We start from the raw sequence: 20297 nt of genomic DNA, 5'->3' as shown, positions 1-20297 counted from the left end.
ATATATTTCTTCTCTCTGCCTGTACAAGTCACGCGTCGGCTGCAGGCATATCAGTTCACTTCTGTAGACTCGTCGGTTGCCCGGGACGCCATCCGGATGGTTTGCAATGATTCGAGTCGGAGGCGACGAGGGTTAGGGCCGCAGTACCACTGCTCCCCGCCGATCCGTGACTGGACTTGTACGAGGCGGCCTCAGCTTGAGGTTTAATCGTCTTGTGTTGCGCCGCAGCATGCCGAGCGACGCGAAACGCGCGTGGTGGTGGACGCGGCGGTGCGACTTGGCGTTCCCAGCCAGAAATCTAATCCTTTCGGTCGTTTGAGAGGGCAAAAACCCGTCCAGTGTTTGCGACTTGTCAAGATGCAGATGGCACTCAGTCGACCAGCTTTTGATCAGTCGGTGGATTCCTGCTTCACACGCAGGAGGTACGGGGCCCGAGCCCCGTAGGTGATGTCCCTTTCTTCTTGTTCCCATTGGCGCTGACATCAATCAATCAATCAAACGTGTTTGCCAGCGACCAGCACTTACATAGCAATGGACGTAAGACACAGAGTGCACAGCACGCCGGAGCGCGCCATGGCCGCCTAAGGCACCAGGTGCCCTTCGAATGGCGTCACCCAAATCCAGCCAAAAAACGCTAACATCAGTACCATGAATTTGGTTCTTCACCACTGGAGGGTTCCCTGATAAAGCCGCAAGGTCAGATTGTCGAGCCTCGATTTTGTGAAACTAATGCTCCGTGAGCTACTGGCAGACGAAGCGCTGTCCGAGAAGAATGGCAACAACGGCGTCTAGCATCGAGGGGCCCCTGCACGGCTTTGACACGCCAAGATCCAGTGGTCGTACGTGATCTTTCTGTAGAGCCAGCGTCACGACAAATGGCTGGTCTGGACGAGGCGAGTGGCACTCGTTGCTGTTGCGGTGCGAGCGAGTGCTTGACCTTCGGACAAAGATGCTTATGACTTGAGCTCGGCCGTGAAAACTGGATGTGTTGCGCTTGTTGTGTCGTTGGATTGGTTCTTTGTGCATACCGGTAGCACGGGTCGGCTTTGTACAGCCGCCTCTCCAATCGTGTCCTTGAGCTCCATATAGAGAGACACATCGCCACAGATGTGCATACCGCGATCTGTGGGCGGCTGGTCCCGGGCTGCACGGAGAATCCAGGTTGTCAATCCTTCGTCGTACCACTGGTAAGATGACCGAAAGGGGTTCTATTGGATGAGTTTCTCGCGGCACGAGAAGCTTTGTTTTTGGACCACGGCCAAGCAAGTGCGCCTTCTTCAACCGTTGCCCGTATCGCAGTTCCCGTGTTAGCAAGGCAGAAACTTTCAACGTCCAAGACCCAGGGTCCAAGCTCAATTCCAAAGAAGTCGCCTCCAAGCAGCACGCTCTCCTTAGCTATTCTTTCTAACCCCCCACCAGTCCCTTCTTGGGCGGCGGCGGCCTCCCAAAACGAAGCTGACACACCCAACGTACTTGCGTTGTGGCCGAAAAGCGTGTTGACCCCAAGGTTGCGGAGCCGCTGTTTGCCTTGTGGTCATGCGCACCCTCATTCACTCCAACTGGCACGTCGACAGCTAGGGACTCGACTACAACAAGCGGAACGGGCGCGACGAGCACGGGGAAGCAGGCCAGATGCAACGAAATGATTGCGGGCCTCGTCTATGGCGTCCGGTACATTATGGGCATTGACTACAAGATATGGGACCCTTGAAGGCAAAATACCTACCCTCCAGTAGGCGACAGCCAATCAGTGGTGCCGGACAGCCCATGCCGACGTAAAACGAAGTCTCGTCGTCCTTGTGTCGACGCTTGCGCCCCCGCGTTGAAACCTCAGAGGATATAACAACGTTACCCTGTGAAATAACACATGCCCACAGTATTGCCCCTTGACACCACGTGAGAGTCTTTGCCGACCAGTTTGCCGACCAAGAATGTACAAGTACAACCTGTAGGTGACACGGCAGATGGTCACACAAGCATGGAAACTAAGATCACTGCGTATCGCGTGATTTTAGAAAGGGACCTCGATCAACGACGTTGCAGTGCGGGAGCGGACGTTTCCTACCAGGGACCAGTCATCTCGTCAAGCTCGATCCCGTCATCATCGATCGCGTTAGCCGATGGCACGCAAGCTGCGGTAGCTGTAACTGTCCTATGGCTCGTACCAACACGCATTTAGCTCGGTCACATAACCTATACGGCTGCACTAGGCTGTGGACGAGAGGATTGACGGGCAGAGGAAATCGAGCCGTCGCTCGAATGGTTACGCGAAACGATCTTCTATTAGAGAGCAGGTCCAAACGACTTGAAGAGCACTCTCTGGCGCCAGAGTGCGCCGAACGACACGATCGTTCGTGACGAGAATCCCGCTTAGCGCAAGCACACGCGAAAACCCACCACAAACTCACGTCAACACATCCTCGGATGGAGATGTACTCTGCGTAATCTATCCAGCTGTGCTGCAAATCCCAACGCCTCCCCGGCAAGGACGACGTCTGCTCCGTTGCGTACTGGTAGCATTCTTGTACTCGCGATGCACTTGTCGACGGCACAGTTCAACAGCTACGCAGATGGCACTTCAACACATCGTACGAGGACCATAAAAAATCACGTCATCGATTACCCCCACGAGAAGCCCTCGCGTAAACCTGACTCCCTCGTGCCAAGTCTGGTGCCGAGTTGTGGCACAGTCGGTCGACATAGTTGAATCCAGTAGCATGGGTGTCGTGGCGCAGCATCGCTAATAGGCAGCCTTGTCACACGCGAATGCGCCGTCGACTGGGATCTGTGCTCTACGCACCGGCCGAGGTAGAGTTCTCGTGTACACCTTGTCGGTGAGACCAGCTCGGACAGTCGCAAGCACTGATTCTAGAACGCACGTTGAAGGCAGCTTCGAAAATATAGAACCGGTCCAAGGCTACATCGCCACCACGCACAATACATTTTGCTGTCTCGACCCGACTCGTGCAATGGACCTGCGTCACATTCTACACTCGAACGCGTCCTCGGAAGCGACGTGGCGCTCGGGTGCGTGGACGTCCGAGGAAGACGAGTACCTCGCCGCCCTCGTCCATGCCTTTTGCAACGGCCTGCTACCAGCCGTGCCTCGAAACACGCAGCTCCGCGGGTACCTCGCCATCGAGCTTCATTGTAGCCCGATGCGCGTCTCCAAAAAACTTTGTCTCGGGCACCTTCTTGGCGAGCGCCTGCCATCCCGCGTCGGACGACGCATGTACCAGGCCAACGAAAACGCTGGAACGGCGCTCATTCAGACGACAGCGCTGGCACTCAACGAGCTCCGGCGAGCATTTCTCGCCGCCGCAACCCGTCAACTGCAGGAACGACCGCCGCGCTCGTCATCACCATCATCAGCAACAACAACAAAAGCGAGCCGCGGTGGCAACTGGTCGCGGGCCGAAGAAGCGTATACGCTGCAGCTCATTCGATGCTTTGTGCAAGGCTACGTCAACGTCCCAACGGGCACGACGCTGCGGTCTTTTCTCGCTCGCAACCTGCAGTGTTGTCCGATGCGCGTGTCCAAGAAGCTGGGATCGCGGTCGCTCTGCGGTGCGCATTTGCCGCCTCGACTTGGGTGGGCGACGTTTGTCGCGGCAAGGCAGCAGTCGCCGGCTGACTGGACCATGGCGATCCGAGCTCTCGAAAAGTTACAAAGGTTGGATGCGGCGCGTCAGTCGAGCAGGAACGAGTAGGGGTCGTGTGGTGTAGAACTTGTTGCGGTGGATCGCCTTCGACAATGATGGTTTAGCTGTATATCGACAGTAGTGTCGTCCTTGTTATTGTTGATTGTTCCTTTAAATTGTGACGTCGTGTGGAAACTTGCATGGATGCGGAGAGGCGAATGTGGTGGCGTTGGCGGATCCACACCAACTCAATGCAGCGAGGTACGCGCTGTTTTTACAAAGCAAGCCATTTTGTGTGAAGCGATACCAAACAGTCCATTGGCAACGGAGCTGACCAACAAGAGGAAACTGGTATATCTGGGTTCGATCTAGATCCCGCTCACGACCTCGTCTCACGATCACTGCATCAGGATGGGCTTCGGGGCCCCGTGGACGCAGCGATGGACCCAGAACACACTTCTGCGTCGACCCAAAATCGGTCGTGGCACCCGTGGATCATATTCTCCCTCGCAGACGTGTTCAGAAATACAGTAGCGTAGAACGACAATTAGGCTGTTTTCGTAGTCCAAACCACAAAGAGTGATAATTATATTCTAGCGGATTTTCACTGAATCGTCTAGCGGGTTTTTCGACACTGAAATTCTAGCGGATTGTGAATGAAGCTCATGCGGATTCCACTAATTCGTACCTGTGGGGTAAGAATTAGGAGACATGGAGGTACGTACGATTTGGTTCGAATCCGCTAGAATTTCAAAGTACGATGGATGAGACTGATTGACAACTCATCTGTGCAACAGAAAGCTTACCGGGTTGGGGCTTCTGCGCCGCAGGCCAATTCGCTGTCGTGTTCTTAAAATCGTAGGACATTTTATCGCCGTAGAACTGTCCAAATCGAATCTAGAAGCTTGTAGCGATCCTGCAACTTTCCAAACGGCGAGTCCGTCCAAGCGGCAAACGCAGGTATCCAGCATGATGATTTAGTTCAATCATACCTTCTCGGCCTTTTGGCTAAGATCAAGTGTAGTATCTGTTCTAATCAGTGTGAAAACTGATTTCCACACTTCGGTGTGGTTTTTTTTCACATTCATTTTTACAACTTCCGATAGTCCAGTTGGCTTGCCACTGACTTTTGGACTGGTTTCCGAGGGCCTAGCACTCCTCCCTTGTGAAGCCTACCTACGACACCTTCTTTCCATGCCCACCACACTACAAGCTAGCTAACCAGAATATCAAGTCGTCCCACCAGTTGGATACGAATCTCTTTAGCGCGAAGCGCTCCACGAGCATAGCACCCAGCGACGTCGGTCGCAACACGCGGTAGAGCACGACATACACGTTGTGTTTCATACAAGGAATCAAACTCGATGCAACGCAGAGTAAAAGCGTTATCCCTTCAAGTTCCCTTCCTGCATTGCATACAAACTATTCTATATTGGAAAATACTCTCACTTAGACCCAGTGAGGTAATCAACGCCGAGTCGTGTCCATTATTGGCTACCGCGTGAGCATCATGGCCTGGAGCATCTTTTGCTGTTGCAGCACGATCGACTGGAGCCCGTTGATTTGCTGCTGCAAGTTTTCCACATGGCCCGACAACGTCTGCGACGGCGGCGGCGTGATCGGCACGTTCACAAGCTTGACCGCGTCCAAGTGGGCGTTATAGCACGTGTGCAGTGACTTTGCAAGCGACTCGTACGGCATGGCGAGTGCTGGTTTCGGCGCACACGGCACCGAGCCCTGTCCGCAGTAGTAGACGCGCGCCATACCGGGCTTGCTCCCGGCTTCGATCGCAATCCTAATGCAATAGTTGAAGCTTTCAACTGTCTACAAAATGACACATAGTGTCGTGTTGTGCACGAACCACGTGCTTTCATGGAGGACGTAGGCGTCTGGGTCGTACGGGAACTTTTCATCGTGGGCGATGGTGGCCGAGCAAATGACAACTCGGTTCGGCTCCAGAAACCGCTTTTGAACCACGTGGCAGTGGATCTCGACGCCGGGCGTCTCCATGATGAGGCGGCCATACGACAAGTTGGCGTCCCACTCTTCGAGCACCTACCCCTCGTGAGTTCAAACGTAGTACGAACTAAAGCACGGACCACGAACGACGTGTCTTTGACTTCAATCGGCACGAGATTGTTGTAGTACTTCCAGATGGCCAGCGCGCACTGGTCGACTGTCAGATTGTGCATCTGCGCCATCGTGCAGTCGACGCGGATCGCATGCGCACTCTCATCGTACGTGATACTCGTGTTTTGCACGCGCGAGGTCGCTTCGTGGATCTTGGACGAGAGCACAATGCTCTCGAGCCGACCGTACTCGGCATGGACGAGCGCTTCGGCGGTCGCGCGCCGGAGCGACGACGGCGCGTCCAGAAGCCGCGGCGCCAAGAGCGGCATGTCGATGAGCTGTGGCCGCGCCAAAACCGCTTGCAGCGACGTGAGGACCCGGGCTTGGGCCGCGACCGCCCGCGTGAGCTGCGCATGCTCTTGCTCGACCGCGAAACGCGCCGCTGCTTGGCGCCGAGACGTGGCCTCCCATGGCGACTGCGTCGCGCGCTGCTTGCGCGCCGTGAGCGCATCGCGCTGCGCCACGAGGTCGGCGACCGTCGCGCGCAGCGCCGCAATGTGGTGGGCTTCTCGCTTCCGCGAGCGCTTGGCCGGCGGCTGCGCGTGGCTCTCGTCGTCGTCGCCGGCGCTCTCGCTGCTGCCAAAGGTCGGGCACAGCACAAAGTCGCAGAGGAGGTCCATGCAGGCGGCGTCGTCGAGCTCCATCGTGTGCGTTCGCTGTCTACGACCGTGGAACTGGACCTTCCGTTGTGATTGGCCAGCGAAAACACGCAATGTCAGAATGATGGTCGATGCGACACCTCCCAGCGCCTCTTCAGAAGCGGTGCGTGGTGTGATCATGGACGATACCAGCTAACTTATTGTAGCTCGGGTCAAGCCGCATGTATGGGTATTGATTGGTGTACTATGCTCGAGTGCGTAGCAGTCTCGGACGCATGCGAGTGGCGGTGGAGCCATCCGTGGAGCCATCGAGCGTCCCAAACTGTAATACCAGCTGCGCTAGCCAGTGCGCGGGCCGTCATCGATGGGTCAATGCCAGCCAGAACGTGAACGACGCCGATAACTTTCAAGTCTCAAACGGTTCGTAGACTTGAACAGGTTGTCCAACTGGAATCCCCATCTACGATCGTCTAGGACCGGTTTTACCGGAGAAGCATCATACATCCGAGGACGGCTCCTTAGTACTAGTAGGAGAAAAAGATGGGCAGGATTCGCCGACGTGCCATATACTATATTCACCCTGCAGGTCACCACTGCGATGCCTATTGCCCTAGAAAGGCGGGTCGACCCCATAAACGTCGCTGCATCAGCGTTTGGCCCATCAAGATTCAAGCATCATACTGAAATCAAGATGTAGTCGTACGTCATAAAGATGCAGTGTGGTAATCGACCTGCTTGGAAGACGTTCGGGATGACATTTCCGCGATAGGTGAGCCGCGTCGCACGTCCGAAGCTTCGTCTCAAAGGTCTTGGCTCAAGGAAAAGAGCACGATGGCCTTTTAAGGTGATGCTAAGCGTGTGCTACCGACGCTCCAGCATGCTACAATCGTGTTGACGCATCGCCGTTTTTCATAATTTCGCTGTTTTGTGTCCGATGTAAAGGTGTATTTACGAGGATTTGAAGTCGCCCATATTCTTCCCAAACTCGCCTCCCTAATGGTCCCTAATGGCCCTACTGAAGAAGCCAGCCATTCCTGGGGTGAGCAAAACATGGAAATAGTATTTCCCTACGTTATTTTGGACCGATCTCTGTGATCCATATCAAGACAAGGTCGTCAACCTACGTTCCAGTTGCCCATGCATTTGGTTGTTGCCGGCGACATCTATCAATGCAGCATCCTACGACAATCTTGCACCACCAAGCCAGTACCGGTAGTTGAAGAGCCCAGCGGACGGCAATCTACTCCATCAGCACGACGCAATGCTACTTCACTTTCTATTAGCGTCGCGACGAGTCCACTGTCTGTGCAACGAGGGCCTGCAACGCGGCGACTTGCGCTTGCAGCGTGCGCACCGCGTCGGTCAGCGCTTCGATCGTCGCTGCTTGCTCTTTGATGGCTTCGACGGCCAGCGGGACGATGCGCGCATACGCCACGTACTTGAACCCGTCGGCGTCGGTCGTGACGACTTCGGGAACCACGGCCTCGATTTCTTGCGCAATAAACCCAATTTCGGAGCGCGTCGAAAAGTGTTTTTTTGGAAACGCGTCCGTCTTGTAGTCGTACGTCACGCCGCGTAGTTGTTGCAAGCGCGGCAAGGCATTGACAAGCGTCGACACGTTGGTTTTGAACCGCGCATCGGACGAGTCGACGTACGAGCCGGAGCCCATGACTTGGCCGTCGACCGTGAGCCAGCCGCCGACAAACGCGTTCGACTCGACAAACATTTCACCGGCGACCTCGAGCGTCAGCGCGCTCAGGTTGATCCCTACACCCGATATCACCATTTTTGATACCTTGATACATCGATACAAAACAACACAAATCGTACCACGGAGGTGGCCGCCAATGATGTCGACGCCGCGCAGCTCCGAGTTGGACATGTCGATCTTGCCCACGAGCGCATGCACCTTGAGTTGATGCGTGTTCAGCGTCTGTGACGCGCTCTCGTAGCTCAGTGACGCGTCGCCGGTAAGGACACCGCCCTTGCCATAGTACGCGACATGCGACGCCGTCTGCCCGGCCACCTACAACAAGCATCGGTCGGAGCTTCGATGCTCTGTATTTTGTCAAAAGATGTTGTCGAAACACCTGAATCGACTTGGCCGATAGCATGTGATTGCCAATATTGAGATCGGCCGCGGCCGAAAACTCCTTGACGTTCACGAGCTGCGTCGTGTCAAACTCGGTGGCGGTCAACGTCTGCCAGGCTTGCCCGTCAAATACAAAGAGCGCAGATGACTGCGGCGGGATCTTGAGCGACGAGAGCGCGTCTTCGTCGGCGTTTTGCACCACGAGGAGCTGGCCGTACGCGGCGCCATCCATCGATATCGTCTGCGTGCTACTGGGATGCGTCGCGCCGTCCGAGAGCACTTGGACGTAGCTGTGGGTGCACGGAATCGCAAGGTGCTTGGCAGCGACAAGCCGCGTCGGGCGAAGCAGCGCTTGCGTCTCGGCAACGAGGGGGCCTTTGGCCACGACTGCACCATCCGCGTGAAGACTGCCAACGGTTGTGAGGTTGCCAAACCCATCAATCGCCAGCACCGTGCCCGCCGCTGTCGTCGCCTGGACGAGCTGAAACCCCGCCGACGCTTTCAAGTCCACCTAACAAATACGTACAATCGATTGGCCGCATCGGTATGGACACCGGGGTACCGCCGAGGCATCCAAATGCAAGACGCTCGATGCAAAGTGCGCGTGGGCCGCTTGCGCCACGAGGCTTGGCCTACACATTAGTGTCGCACGTGTGTGCCCCGGGGTATCCAAACGACGTACGTGGCACTCTCGGAGCCATTGACGACGAGACCACCTTGAAACGAAAGCGACCCATCAATTTGAACGTGGCCTTTCTCCACGTGGAGGCCACCAGACGCGATGCGCAAGCCGCCCGAGTGGATCACTTGACCACCCGCGTGCACGGCGACGCCACCGGCTTGGACGTCGAGGCCGTGGACGGTTGTCATGCCGGTGGCTGCGATTTCAAAGACTCGCTTTTCATTGGAGGCGCACGTGAGGTACGCTGCAGGGCTGCCGCTTGGCTGCTCCAACCGTAGCTGGCTCTCGCGGCTCGCGCCGGTCAGATGCAGCACATGCCGACTGGCCGCATCGCCATCGATGGATGCGCACCCCCGATGGATGCGCCACCACCGATGAATGCGCCGCCTTGGGCCACGCGGAGCCCGTTGGTGGCAACATCGAGCCCGGCGCGGATGCTTGCTGCACCGGCGATGGCCACATTGCCGTCGAGCGTCGTGTCCTTGGCCACATGAAGCGTCTCGTGGACCGCGACCGCCTTGGTCTCGAGGCGCCCGAGGGCGTCCAGCGAGAGCAGCGAGACATCGTTGAGGGCGACGCGGAAGAGCGAGCCAATCTCGTCGACGACACACGTCTCGGTTTGAACGCGCGCGTCGATGGCGAGGACCGGTGACGCCATGCCGTCACCATCGAGGGTTTTCTGGACGCGAACGTGGCCGTCGTGCACGTGGAGGTTGGCGCGATGCACACTCACGTCGCCGTGCACCTACTATCAAATTATCAACTGGATAATCGTGCTCACAAGAGACGACCTCGATCCGCGACGCGCGAAGAGCCTCGAGGACCAGCGATCCTTGGTGCAGCGTTGTGTCGCCGCGCCCGTCCATCGTGAAGACAGGGATGCCTCCGACATCGACATGCATCAAGTTGAACGCTGCATCGGGACTCCGTGCCGCCGACAACTTGAGTAAATTGCCCGAAAAAAAGGGGCCTTGCGCAAGCCCCAAGAGCATGTCGGCGGCGTCATCATTGTGCCCGCAGTGGACGCCATAGAAGCCAGGTTCGCACGCACAGAGGCCGGACCGGGCGTTGCACTTGCCGTGGTTGGCACATGGCACGTAACCTATGGGTTCGTAGTATGGACATGTTGTACACTGCGTTGTAGACCAGAAAATCCTTAGTACCTTTGACGTTGGCATCGGCGAGACTCGTAAAGGCACACGCGAGGCTTTTGGCCCCGCCGGTATCGCAGCCAAAGTCCGTGGCGGGCGGATTGCCGTCGTGAAAGTACAAATTGTTCATGATCGGGTAGATCGGAAACGAGTGCAATGTAATGTCAAGCTGGAGCAGCATGTCCGACGTCGCGAGCGTCGGCGACCGCACGCAGCTCTACACGACCGTTGGGCATCGCGTGTCGCACAAGGTCGAGGGACGTACGACGGTGCCGAGGTTGTGGAAGCGCTGAAAGACCTTGGTGCAGCGCTCGCTCGAAATGGCCGCATCAACCTCCATCTCGACCGTGTGCCCATGGAACGTGAGGAAGAGCCGGCCCGCGGCGGCCAACGCGTCTTCGCTCGGGCCACGGACTTGGAGCCGGACCTTCTTCTCTTGCTTGGTCGCGCTCGTCGTGGGGTCGACGCCATGCGGACACATCTCTAGCATCAACGAGGCCATGATGAGCAAGGAGCATGAGCGATGCAGCGTACTCTGGCTGCAGTCGGCGCCCGTATAGCCCCATTGGCAGTTGCAGACGTACTCGCCCATGCGGCTGATCATGCACGAGCCATGGAGGCTGCACGGGTTCTCGCCGCCGGGGCACTTCTTTACCTTCTGCGCCAGCGCGATGGCAGCGCATGCAAGCAGCGTCGCCGTCAGCGGCCACGTCTTCATCCTCGCTCGCGGCTCCTCGACTGCGCAAGATTTTTCGAACCCGAAAGATTCGATTCCGGATACGGCGCCCGGAAAATATCGAAGCCATGCGATCGTGCCAATGCGTGGCCGTGTTCAAGTATCGTGACAGAAGACATTATTGTGCAACTTGTAGGAGCTCATTGCTGTCATTGTAACAATAGTTACTACTCATGGAAGATACTCTGGATTGGTCGGCCAGCTCTGTTTGTCCAGTGCGAACGCATTTCATTGCAGCGTATTGCCCTACCGCTGCGCCAGGTGCACTTGCTACGCTCGTAAGGCGCTTCGCGCTGAAGAGGTTATCAATACTTTGTGTCAGGGGAATATAAGACATTTGGTAAAATGAGGAGGTCCAGTGTCGTAGGTAGGTAGGCTTCACAAGGGAGGAGTGCTAGGCCCTCGGAAACCAGTCCAAAAGTCAGTGGCAAGCCAACTGGACTATCGGAAGTTGTAAAAATGAATGTGAAAAAAACCACACCGAAGTGTGGAAATCAGTTTTCACACTGATTAGAACAGATACTACACTTGATCTTAGCCAAAAGGCCGAGAAGGTATGATTGAACTAAACCATCATGCTGAATACCTGCGTTTGCCGCTTGGACGGACTCGCCGTTTGAAAAGTTGCAGGATCGCTACAAGCTTCTAGATTCGATTTTGACAGTTCTACCGCGATAAAATGTCCTACGATTTTAAGAACACGACAGCGAATTGGCCTGCGGCGCAGAAGCCCCAACCCAGTAAGCTATCTTTTGCACTCGAGCATATCGAATTGGATGAGCAGCTTGCTGGAGGGTATAGTACCAGTGATTCTCAACGGAAGAGTTGTGACTCGAGATGTGAACCATCGCTAAGGGTTTTATATATCCTTGAATGCAAGCATGCCGTTCTTTTTGAAAATGACATGGACCCCGCCCCGCCTTCCTTCAATAAATGGACGACCGTAGGAATAGGACAACCCACAAGCCTTCAAATCCAAAGGAGCAGCTACCTACATCGTTCTTCAATCAGAAACGGGGCCGAAAATAGACACGCATGACGACGCACCGGAAGTCGCTCGTGGAGCTCATGACGGCGCTGCGTCGACGCAGCTCGCTTTCGCCGCGCCAGATTCGCATCCGGTCGCGCTCGATCATGTGGCTCTTCTGCGTCTGCAAGCACACCGTCTCGGCCGTCTACTTTGTCGTCTCGGGTTACATTTACACGATTCTCTCCAACACAGAGCGCATGTACTACAATGTCATGACTATATACTCACTCCATGGTGCCCTCGTAGCACACTGAATGCATATCAACCCAAGCTCTGCGGCAGCATATACTTTTACTGGCGGCCTTGCACGTCTATGGCGTCGGACTGGACTTGGTACCGACGGGGCGGCGGCGTCGAGGGTCGCTTCTGCACAGTCTGACGATGCGCACGCGGACACCCCACTACTGGTTGTGTACGTGGCCCTTGTTTTTATGTTTTTCTGAATTTTCGCCTTTTTTGACATGGCAAGCTAGGCGCGTTTCAATGCGCCGAAATTGGCGTCCAGAGCGTGCAAGCGTGGTGGCTCTCGTACCTCACGACCAACAAAAGTCTTTTGACAACGTACGTGTCGTGCATCATCCTCCACTGCCTCGTCTCGCCCTGGTTCATCCTCTCGACGATCCCCTTCTTTCACACCACATTTCGGCTCTTTGTCAATAGCATCATTGGGTACATGGATGTTTTCAACGCCAACTGTTGTTATAATATTTAGTGTGCATTGTGGCGTAGGTTTGCGCTGACGGTGCTGTTTCCACTCGTGACACTGCTCCCGGTATTGGTCGCAAAAGAGTCGGGTGGCATCCTCGCCCAAGACGCCCGGTGGCGAACAACCACGACGCTGCTCGTCCGCATGGTCGTGCCCACCTCGGAATGGGACGCGACGTTCAAGCTCGCCATGTGTCTGGCCAACTATTCGACTCTGCGGACGCTGGCCGGTATGGTCCGCAAAATTCCACCCCAAGGGGTCCTCTTGGCAGCCCCCCGCATTGCCCCCCGGCCAGTGCCACACATCCCACCGCCGCCACCTGGCCCGCGGCGCCGTGACCTTGGTGAGCCGCGCTCGTCGCGCGTGTTTCTTACTACTCGCGATGCTGTCCGCGTTCTCTGGGACCAGTACTGGGACTTCCGAATGTCACCGATGTGCACCATCATGTGCATCGCCATGTCGCTCTGGGGCTGTGTTCTCGTCGTTCATCTCTGGTGCGTGATCGCCTCCATTCTAGAAATGAAGTCAAATGTGGTCGTAGGCTCGTGGTTGCCCCGATAAGCTCCTGCCCGGACGCGTGTCTCGAGGTCATTACACCCTTTTTCACCACTTTGGGGGAATGCCACTGTGTCTATTACCATTTGCGCTGCACTACCAACGAGACACAACGGCATTTGGAAGACCGGTTGACGCCAACACTCCTTGGCCACGACCTCCACTACTTGGGACTGTCCCACTGCGACCTCATCGACGGTTTAAACGCCTCGATTTTAGCGCCTTTTGACCAATTGGTCGGCTTTGGCATCGCGTTTTCCCCACTTTTGTCGTTTAACGTCTCGGCAAGCGACTTGCCAAAATCTCTCTTGCACCTCGAACTGCGCTATACGCAGCTGCGGTCGATACCACAGCTCGCCGCGACGCTCAACGAGTCGAACGTCATTTCGCTGGCGCTGGATGGCAACTCGATTGCAGCCTTTCCAGAAGTGGTCAGTCGTACGTGGCACAAGCTACTGTGGCTCTCGGTGGCCGAAGCCAACTTGAGTCATATTCCGCTCAGTGTTGCGTCATTACCGCTGCTCGAGTATTTGGACGTCCACGGCAATGGGATCACCGACGTGCCTGTGCAGCTGCTTGGTGCGCGACAGCTGCTCAGTGTGAGCTTGGCAACCAACAAGATTCGCCACGTTCCGTCGCTCTTTCTGCAGTCGCCGCCGTCGTGGCGACTGGACGTGAGCTGCAACCCGCTACTGTCGCCTCTCTCACCGGCCTCGTGGATCCTCGCAGCGCCGTGCGTCAACGGCTGCGCCCCAATGCTTGTTGGCAACGGCATCTGCAATCGCCCCTGCAACACGTCGCACGCGCGTTGGGACGGCGGCGACTGCGCGTCCTCGTAGGCGGCGACTGCGATCGGTGACACGCCGAAGTCTTAATGGCGATAAGGCTATTGATTATGGACGGAACATGTGAAATCCAAGATGTTCTAGCGCGTTCACTTGCTGGCTTTGTCGTGAAAGTGGTGGAGGGCTCCACGCACTGACAAGGGTTCGGGTAGATAAAGCTCTTGAGTCTTACCGCGCTACCGTGTTGAGCCAGCTACTGTATCCCACGAAGATTTGCACTGCTCATTTCGGGCTTCGTCCAGTGCGAACGCATTTCATTGCAGCGTATTGCCCTACCGCGCTTTGCACGGGACCCCGGTGCGCCAGGTGCACTTGCTACGCTCGCAAGGCGCTTCGCGCTGAAGAGGTTATCAATACTTTGTGTCAGGGGAATATAAGACATTTGGTAAAATGAGGAGGTCCAGTGTCGTAGGTAGGTAGGCTTCACAAGGGAGGAGTGCTAGGCCCTCGGAAACCAGTCCAAAAGTCAGTGGCAAGCCAACTGGACTATCGGAAGTTGTAAAATGAATGTGAAAAAACCACACCGAAGTGTGGAAATCAGTTTTCACACTGATTAGAACAGATACTACACTTGATCTTAGCCAAAAGGCCGAGAAGGTATGATTGAACTAAATCATCATGCTGAATACCTGCGTTTGCCGCTTGGACGGACTCGCCGTTTGAAAAGTTGCAGGATCGCTACAAGCTTCTAGATTCGATTTGGACAGTTCCGTCTCTCGTAGGCTCAGGTGCAACAAGCCTTGTCAGAGCTTACCAAGTAGACAGAGCTCGTGCGGACGAAACAACATGCTACCGCCTATGCCGACCTTGCCATGACGTGGCACTCTGCGAGGCAGGCCACTTGAAGCTAGATACTGGTATAGATAGATAAGTAGATAGATGAAGCAGCAAACCTGTCATCTCTCCACCTAGCTTCGACACGTCAACAATGCACAAATGTATTTCAAAACAGTACTGCTATGACGTTATAGACCAACTGAGAGAACGCCATCCGAGAGTGGCATCCACCACGCTTCGACAAACTGCCAGTCGAAAAAGAGGAAGACAATCGAGAACGCCGGCGCAGTGTACAAGTGCTGACGCAGCTGGACGCGATACTTTGAGACCTGGTCGACGCAAGAAGCGGCGCAGCACGTGCCAAGACCATACGTCAGCACCATCGTCGGCCCGTACGGTGCACGCGTTGCCTGGCTGCGATGCCTACACACGGGCAATCGCTCGTCCAGAAGACGCTGGAGCGTCTCGTCGTTGGTGTTTTTCAGCACCATGGCGCCTTTAGCAAGCGCGACCAGGTACGTGAGTGTGCGAGCAGGTCCCGCGCGCTGACTGGCATCGTAGCCTGCGCAGCGACACTGCGTTGAAAGGTGCCGTCGTCGAGCCCGACGAGGTCCACACTTGGAGTACGCTGTCGACTGGCTCGTGGTTTATCAACATGGCATGCACGACGAGCGTCTTGGCGACGCAAAAGGCCAACGCGAGCCACGAGAGATCGACCAAGTGCAGTTGCCACAAAACTGGACGATCCGGCGTCCCGTATCCGGATGACAGGCCAGGCCCATCTCCAACCCATCTACCACGACATGCCAAGCTGCTCATACGTTTGCCTGCAGGCCACAAGTATGCATTCAGGGTCCACATTAGGAAGGACACATCTACGGCAGCGCCAGCAGCAGCGTCTTCATGATGTAGCCCGTCTCTTCGGGGTTGGAGACCCACACGGTCGACGCCACGTCGCGCGAGCGCGTGTCGTTGCCTACGCATGCCACGTCATCACGACAGTGCCGCACGAGCTGCATGGCACTTGTACCTGTGCGCGTAAAGCGATCGCCCACGTGGAGGCATTCGTGGCCCGCCAGCGAAGTCTACCACCCATGGATTGTCCTTTTATGTTGCAGTTGCAAGGCAAGGAACTCGTACCTGTGGCGTCGGGAGGCGGTCACCCACGAACGTCTGCAGCGCCGAGATACCGAGCGCCTTGTTGCCAATGTCAACGAAGACGTCGTTGCCGCCGTTGAACGCGCAGTGCGGAATCGAGTGGTCCTTGAGCGCGTGCTGCACGGTGAGCGCAACCTCTTCGAGCGTCTCGTAGCAGAGCCGCTTGGTCGCCGACGTGTTGTAGATGCCAATCGCCCGCTCCTTGCGAAGGACCGCCGCCGTGAGTTGGAACGTATCGACCATCTCGGTCAGCACGGACTAGACCACAATCACGGTTGAGATGCGAGTTTTTGAGATTCGAAAGGACCTCGGCGACGTCGAGGAGCTGGTCGACTTCGGCTTGGTCCCAGCGCTCGCCACGACCGTCCTTCCATTCCCGGCCGGGCACGACGCGCAGCGACACCTTGCCGGTCGTCGCGCAGGTCTCGGTCACATGGAGGTAGTTGCACTCGCCGCCCATGACCTACACATGTGCTCAGCATGGTAGTGTTCTCGAGCAAGAGGCGCATACGAGGAAGCGCGAGCGCTCGGCGGGCGTGAGGCCGGCGAGCACTTCGAGGATCTACATGTAGTAGATGTTGCAGCATGCGGCACGATGACATGGAAGATGCGAGAACGTACGCCGTGCAGACGCGCTTCGTACCGCGCGGGCTCGTTCGGGTACCCGGCCGCCGTGACGAGTGAGACCACAAGGCCCTTTTGCAAGAGGCCGACGATGACCTGGACCATCTCGGACGAGGCGCTGACACATGCATGAGGCAAGAAGACGGAGACCAGCGTCTACCTGATGGTCCCGCCGTCTTCGTAGATGGTATCGTCGGCGTCGAACGTCACCATCTTGAGCGTCGGCGCGATCGAATGGATCTACGAGCCATGCCATACGCTTGCGAGTAGTACGACAGCATGGACGTACGGTCGCCAGGTTGAGAATGTGGCGGACCTCCTTGAACGTCGGTGCGACGCGCTTGCGCTTGGAGAAGTGCGTTGACTCGTCGTACATGTGGACCGCGTCCATGAGCTTCATGGGCGCAAAGATGCGCCGGACCTTGGGGATGTACTTGCGGAGGCGGCTACCGAGCGGTGCGAGAACGTGCTCGTTGATCATCTCTTCGACGAGGGCAAAGACCTCCATGATGGTGAGCTGGAGGCCCGCCGACTCGTCGATCGGCGCCATGATCCATTCGCGGATGAGCTCGATGAGCGGGTCTTCTTCCTTCAACATCGCCGTGGCTCTTGGTTCCTCGCCACTTGCAACTGTGGACGACACAGTATTTCCCGTCGATCGTGACACAACGCAGCGTGATACAAACAGTCAGATAATAAAATAGTACGTGTTGTGTTCATTCCGCTTTATAGTGTTCATTTTCTCCACACGGATATAGTATTGTACTGCATACAAACAACCAGTGCAATGCAAGGCTAAACCCACGCAATGCAACCCCGGCAACGGCGTCTGTCCATGCCCCGGCGCGGGTCCATGCCGCACGTACCGTCATGGCCTCTGCGAACGACACTGGAGGTGTGAAAAACACGACCGGCGACGGGCGAAATGTGCTAGGGTGCGGCGACGTCGCTTGTGAAGGTGGTAAGACCTTTTGAAAACGACCAGCTTAAGGGGCGTTTTATTAGTTGCTTGCCGCGACAGCAATCGACCAATGAACTTGTCGAATCCTCGCGAAGGTCAGCATGCTGCTCCGAGCGACGCGGTGTGCGCGCGCAACGCGGCGCCTCTCGACGACGGTCGATGCGTACGCTGTCGGCTCGACGACGCACGGCTTCAAGGTTCTGCGCAAGGAAGCGATTCCCGAGTACTCTATCACTGCGATCCAGCTGCAGCACGAAGCGACCAAGGCCGACTACTTGCACATTGACAGCGTCGACAGCAACAACGTCTTTAGGTACATCCCGCGCCCGACACCGCCTCTCGCAATCCTCTTGCATGCTGATGTAGCGTCAACTTTCGCACGCCGCCCACGTCGTCGAATGGCATTGCGCACATTGTACGTCTCCACGCACGGGATCGGTTGCTCATTCCATGCGTAGCTCGAGCACCTCGTGCTCTGCGGCTCCAAGCAGTACCCGGTCCGTGACCCGTTCTTCAACATGCTCAAGCGCAGTCTCAACAACTTTATGAACGCGATGACGGGCGCCGACCACACCATGTACCCGTTCGCGACGACCAACCGCACCGACTTTGACAACCTCCTGCGTGTCTATTTGGACGCGACCTTTTTCCCGCGGCTTCGAGAACTGGACTTTCTCCAGGAAGGCCACCGTCTCGCGCTCGACGAGACGACGGGCCGGCTGCAGTACAAGGTACGAGGAGCGACCGATTTGGTTTCACAGATCAAAGTGACAACTTTAGGGTGTCGTGTTTAATGAGATGAAGGGCACGCTCTCGGACAGCGACACGCTCTTTGCGACGCGCTTGCAGCAGCACGTGATGCCGACGGACAGCGTGTACGCCCACGTGAGCGGCGGCGACCCGGCGGTCATTCCGTCGCTGACCCATGACGAGCTCAAGGCCTTCCATGGTACGCACTACCACCCGTCAAATGCGCTCTTCTACTCGTACGGCAACTTTCCGTTGTCGGACCATCTCGCCTACATCAACGAGAACGTCCTCTCGCAGTTTGAAGCGGCAGCGGCCGTCAAAATTGCGCCGTCGATTGTGAAGCCGCCGCTTGTGGCCGCGCCGCTGGTGCAGCTCGAAGGGCCGGACGATGGCGTGAGCGGCGACGCGGCCGCGCAGACCAAGTGGGTTCAAGCCCACGTGCTGCCGAATGTACTTTCGACCGACATTTACACGTGCCTCGTGCTGCGTATTGTGTCGTTTTTGTTGCTGCATGGACCGTCGGCGCCGTTGTACAAGGCGTTGATCCTCTCGGAGCTCGCGATCGACTTTGCCACGGGCACGGGCGTCGACACGTCGTCGGTCAACCCCGTCTTTGGGATCGGCGTCGAAGGTATGCAGGAGGACGCTCTTGGTGTCATTTTGCATTTTCCTCGTTTTTTCATGATTTTCCATTGTTTTTTCATGGCTTTGATTCGTATGTTTCCCGTTTCAAAATGCGTGTTGCAAACTTCGTGTTGCATACTTTGTGTTGCATGTTTCGTGTTCAAATGGGCGGATGGCTAAGACGTAGTATGTAGGCTTTGACAAGGCCAAGTTGCCCGAGATCCAAGCGACGATCGCGCGCGTCTTGGACGAGGTCGACCGTGATGGGTTTGACGTGGACCGTATCGATGCCATGCTTCACCAGGTAATAGATCGTGTCATCCACGAACTCATCTGTGTGAACAAATTGTCTCTATGTATACGGGTAGATTGAGCTCAGCCAAAAACACATTGTTGGCAAGTTTGGCATGACGCTCTTGCGCGGCGCGGCGTCGACGTGGTGCCACGACGGCGATATGATTGCCGCGCTCGGTATCAATCCGTACCTCGCTCGGCTTCAGCGCGACGTACACGCAATCGCTTTTCTGCTTTTTGATTGATTTTCATGTGTTGTAGATGGAATTGAACCCCCGCTTTCTTCAAGATGCGCTTCGCACGTACATGATTGCGCCCATGCAAACGACAGCGCCCATCCAGGTGCTCATGGAGCCGTCGACCGACTTTGTGCAGAAAATGGAAGCCAACGAAGCCGCGACGCTCGAGGCCCTTCAAGCCCGTTTGTCGCCAGATGAGTTGGCCCGCATTCAAGCAACAACCCTTGAGCTGCAGGCCCACCAAAACCAGGTTGGGTCTTTATATCATCATTGGACGAAATGACATTATGGGTCTCTAGGTGCCGGACGTCGACTGCCTCCCGACGTTGACGCTGCACGACATTCCGCTGCAGCATCCCAAGCTAACGACCGAGATGCGTGGCGCGAACGTTCAATTCGTACCGCAGTCGACCAACGAACTCACGTACACAAAAAGACAATCTGTCCACATTTTGACCGATTTTTATGGGACATGTAGGTACTTTCGGCTCAAGTTTGACACGTCGCGGGTGCCGACCGAGCTCAAGCCGTACTTGCCATTCTTTGCGTCTGTGCTCGGCCAGCTCGGCACGAGCCAGCTCTCGTTCCAAGACCTCGCGACCACCGTTCAGTCGATCAGCGGCGGTGTCTCGGCCTCGACCTTGCTCGTTCCGGGTACACCATTGTATATATATATATATATTCGTATTGCCATCACAGACAG

General features: G+C 56.3%; 4 protein-coding genes across 4 annotated transcripts in view; 1 reads left to right on the top strand and 3 right to left on the bottom strand.

Moving 5' to 3' along the window:
- Positions 1-5465: 5465 nt before the first annotated feature.
- On the bottom strand, positions 5466-6415 carry SPRG_20985 (hypothetical protein; the record flags this gene model as incomplete). The annotated part of the gene is made up of 2 exons (XM_012350682.1): positions 5466-5696; positions 5741-6415. 2 exons carry the CDS (start codon positions 6413-6415, stop codon positions 5466-5468), a joined length of 906 nt encoding a protein of 301 aa, XP_012206072.1.
- Positions 6416-7649: 1234 nt separating this feature from the next.
- Positions 7650-11013, bottom strand: SPRG_22275 (hypothetical protein; the record flags this gene model as incomplete). Its single annotated transcript, XM_012350692.1, has 10 exons — positions 7650-8137; positions 8201-8396; positions 8461-8973; positions 9025-9094; positions 9145-9435; positions 9459-9889; positions 9936-10246; positions 10308-10512; positions 10561-10778; positions 10830-11013. 10 exons carry the CDS (start codon positions 11011-11013, stop codon positions 7650-7652), a joined length of 2907 nt encoding a protein of 968 aa, XP_012206082.1.
- Positions 11014-15819: 4806 nt separating this feature from the next.
- SPRG_11168 (hypothetical protein) lies at positions 15820-17369 on the bottom strand (the record flags this gene model as incomplete). Its single annotated transcript, XM_012350640.1, has 8 exons — positions 17016-17369; positions 16887-16966; positions 16724-16844; positions 16614-16664; positions 16410-16565; positions 16112-16360; positions 15975-16029; positions 15820-15920 (listed from the first exon to the last, which is right to left on the bottom strand). The coding sequence occupies exons 1-8, from the start codon at positions 17322-17324 to the stop codon at positions 15820-15822; spliced, it is 1122 nt and encodes a 373-aa protein (XP_012206030.1). The 5' UTR covers positions 17325-17369.
- A 419-nt stretch (positions 17370-17788) lies between these two features.
- SPRG_20982 (hypothetical protein) overlaps positions 17789-20297 on the top strand; it is a gene marked incomplete at both ends in the record, with an annotated part of 3658 nt that continues 1149 nt past the window's right edge. Inside the window, 9 exons of the mRNA XM_012350681.1 lie at positions 17789-18000; positions 18054-18102; positions 18146-18418; positions 18468-19068; positions 19256-19365; positions 19430-19567; positions 19617-19844; positions 19894-20018; positions 20073-20241. Of these exons, the coding sequence (XP_012206071.1) occupies positions 17789-18000; positions 18054-18102; positions 18146-18418; positions 18468-19068; positions 19256-19365; positions 19430-19567; positions 19617-19844; positions 19894-20018; positions 20073-20241 (1905 nt within the window). The remainder of the gene's footprint in view (positions 18001-18053; positions 18103-18145; positions 18419-18467; positions 19069-19255; positions 19366-19429; positions 19568-19616; positions 19845-19893; positions 20019-20072; positions 20242-20297) is intronic.

Source organism: Saprolegnia parasitica (genome assembly GCF_000151545.1).
Source record: "Saprolegnia parasitica CBS 223.65 unplaced genomic scaffold supercont2.68, whole genome shotgun sequence".
NCBI lineage: Eukaryota > Oomycota > Saprolegniomycetes > Saprolegniales > Saprolegniaceae > Saprolegnia > Saprolegnia parasitica.
The sequence above is the reverse complement of the archived record's forward strand: the minus strand, read 5'-3'. Positions and strand labels throughout refer to the sequence as shown.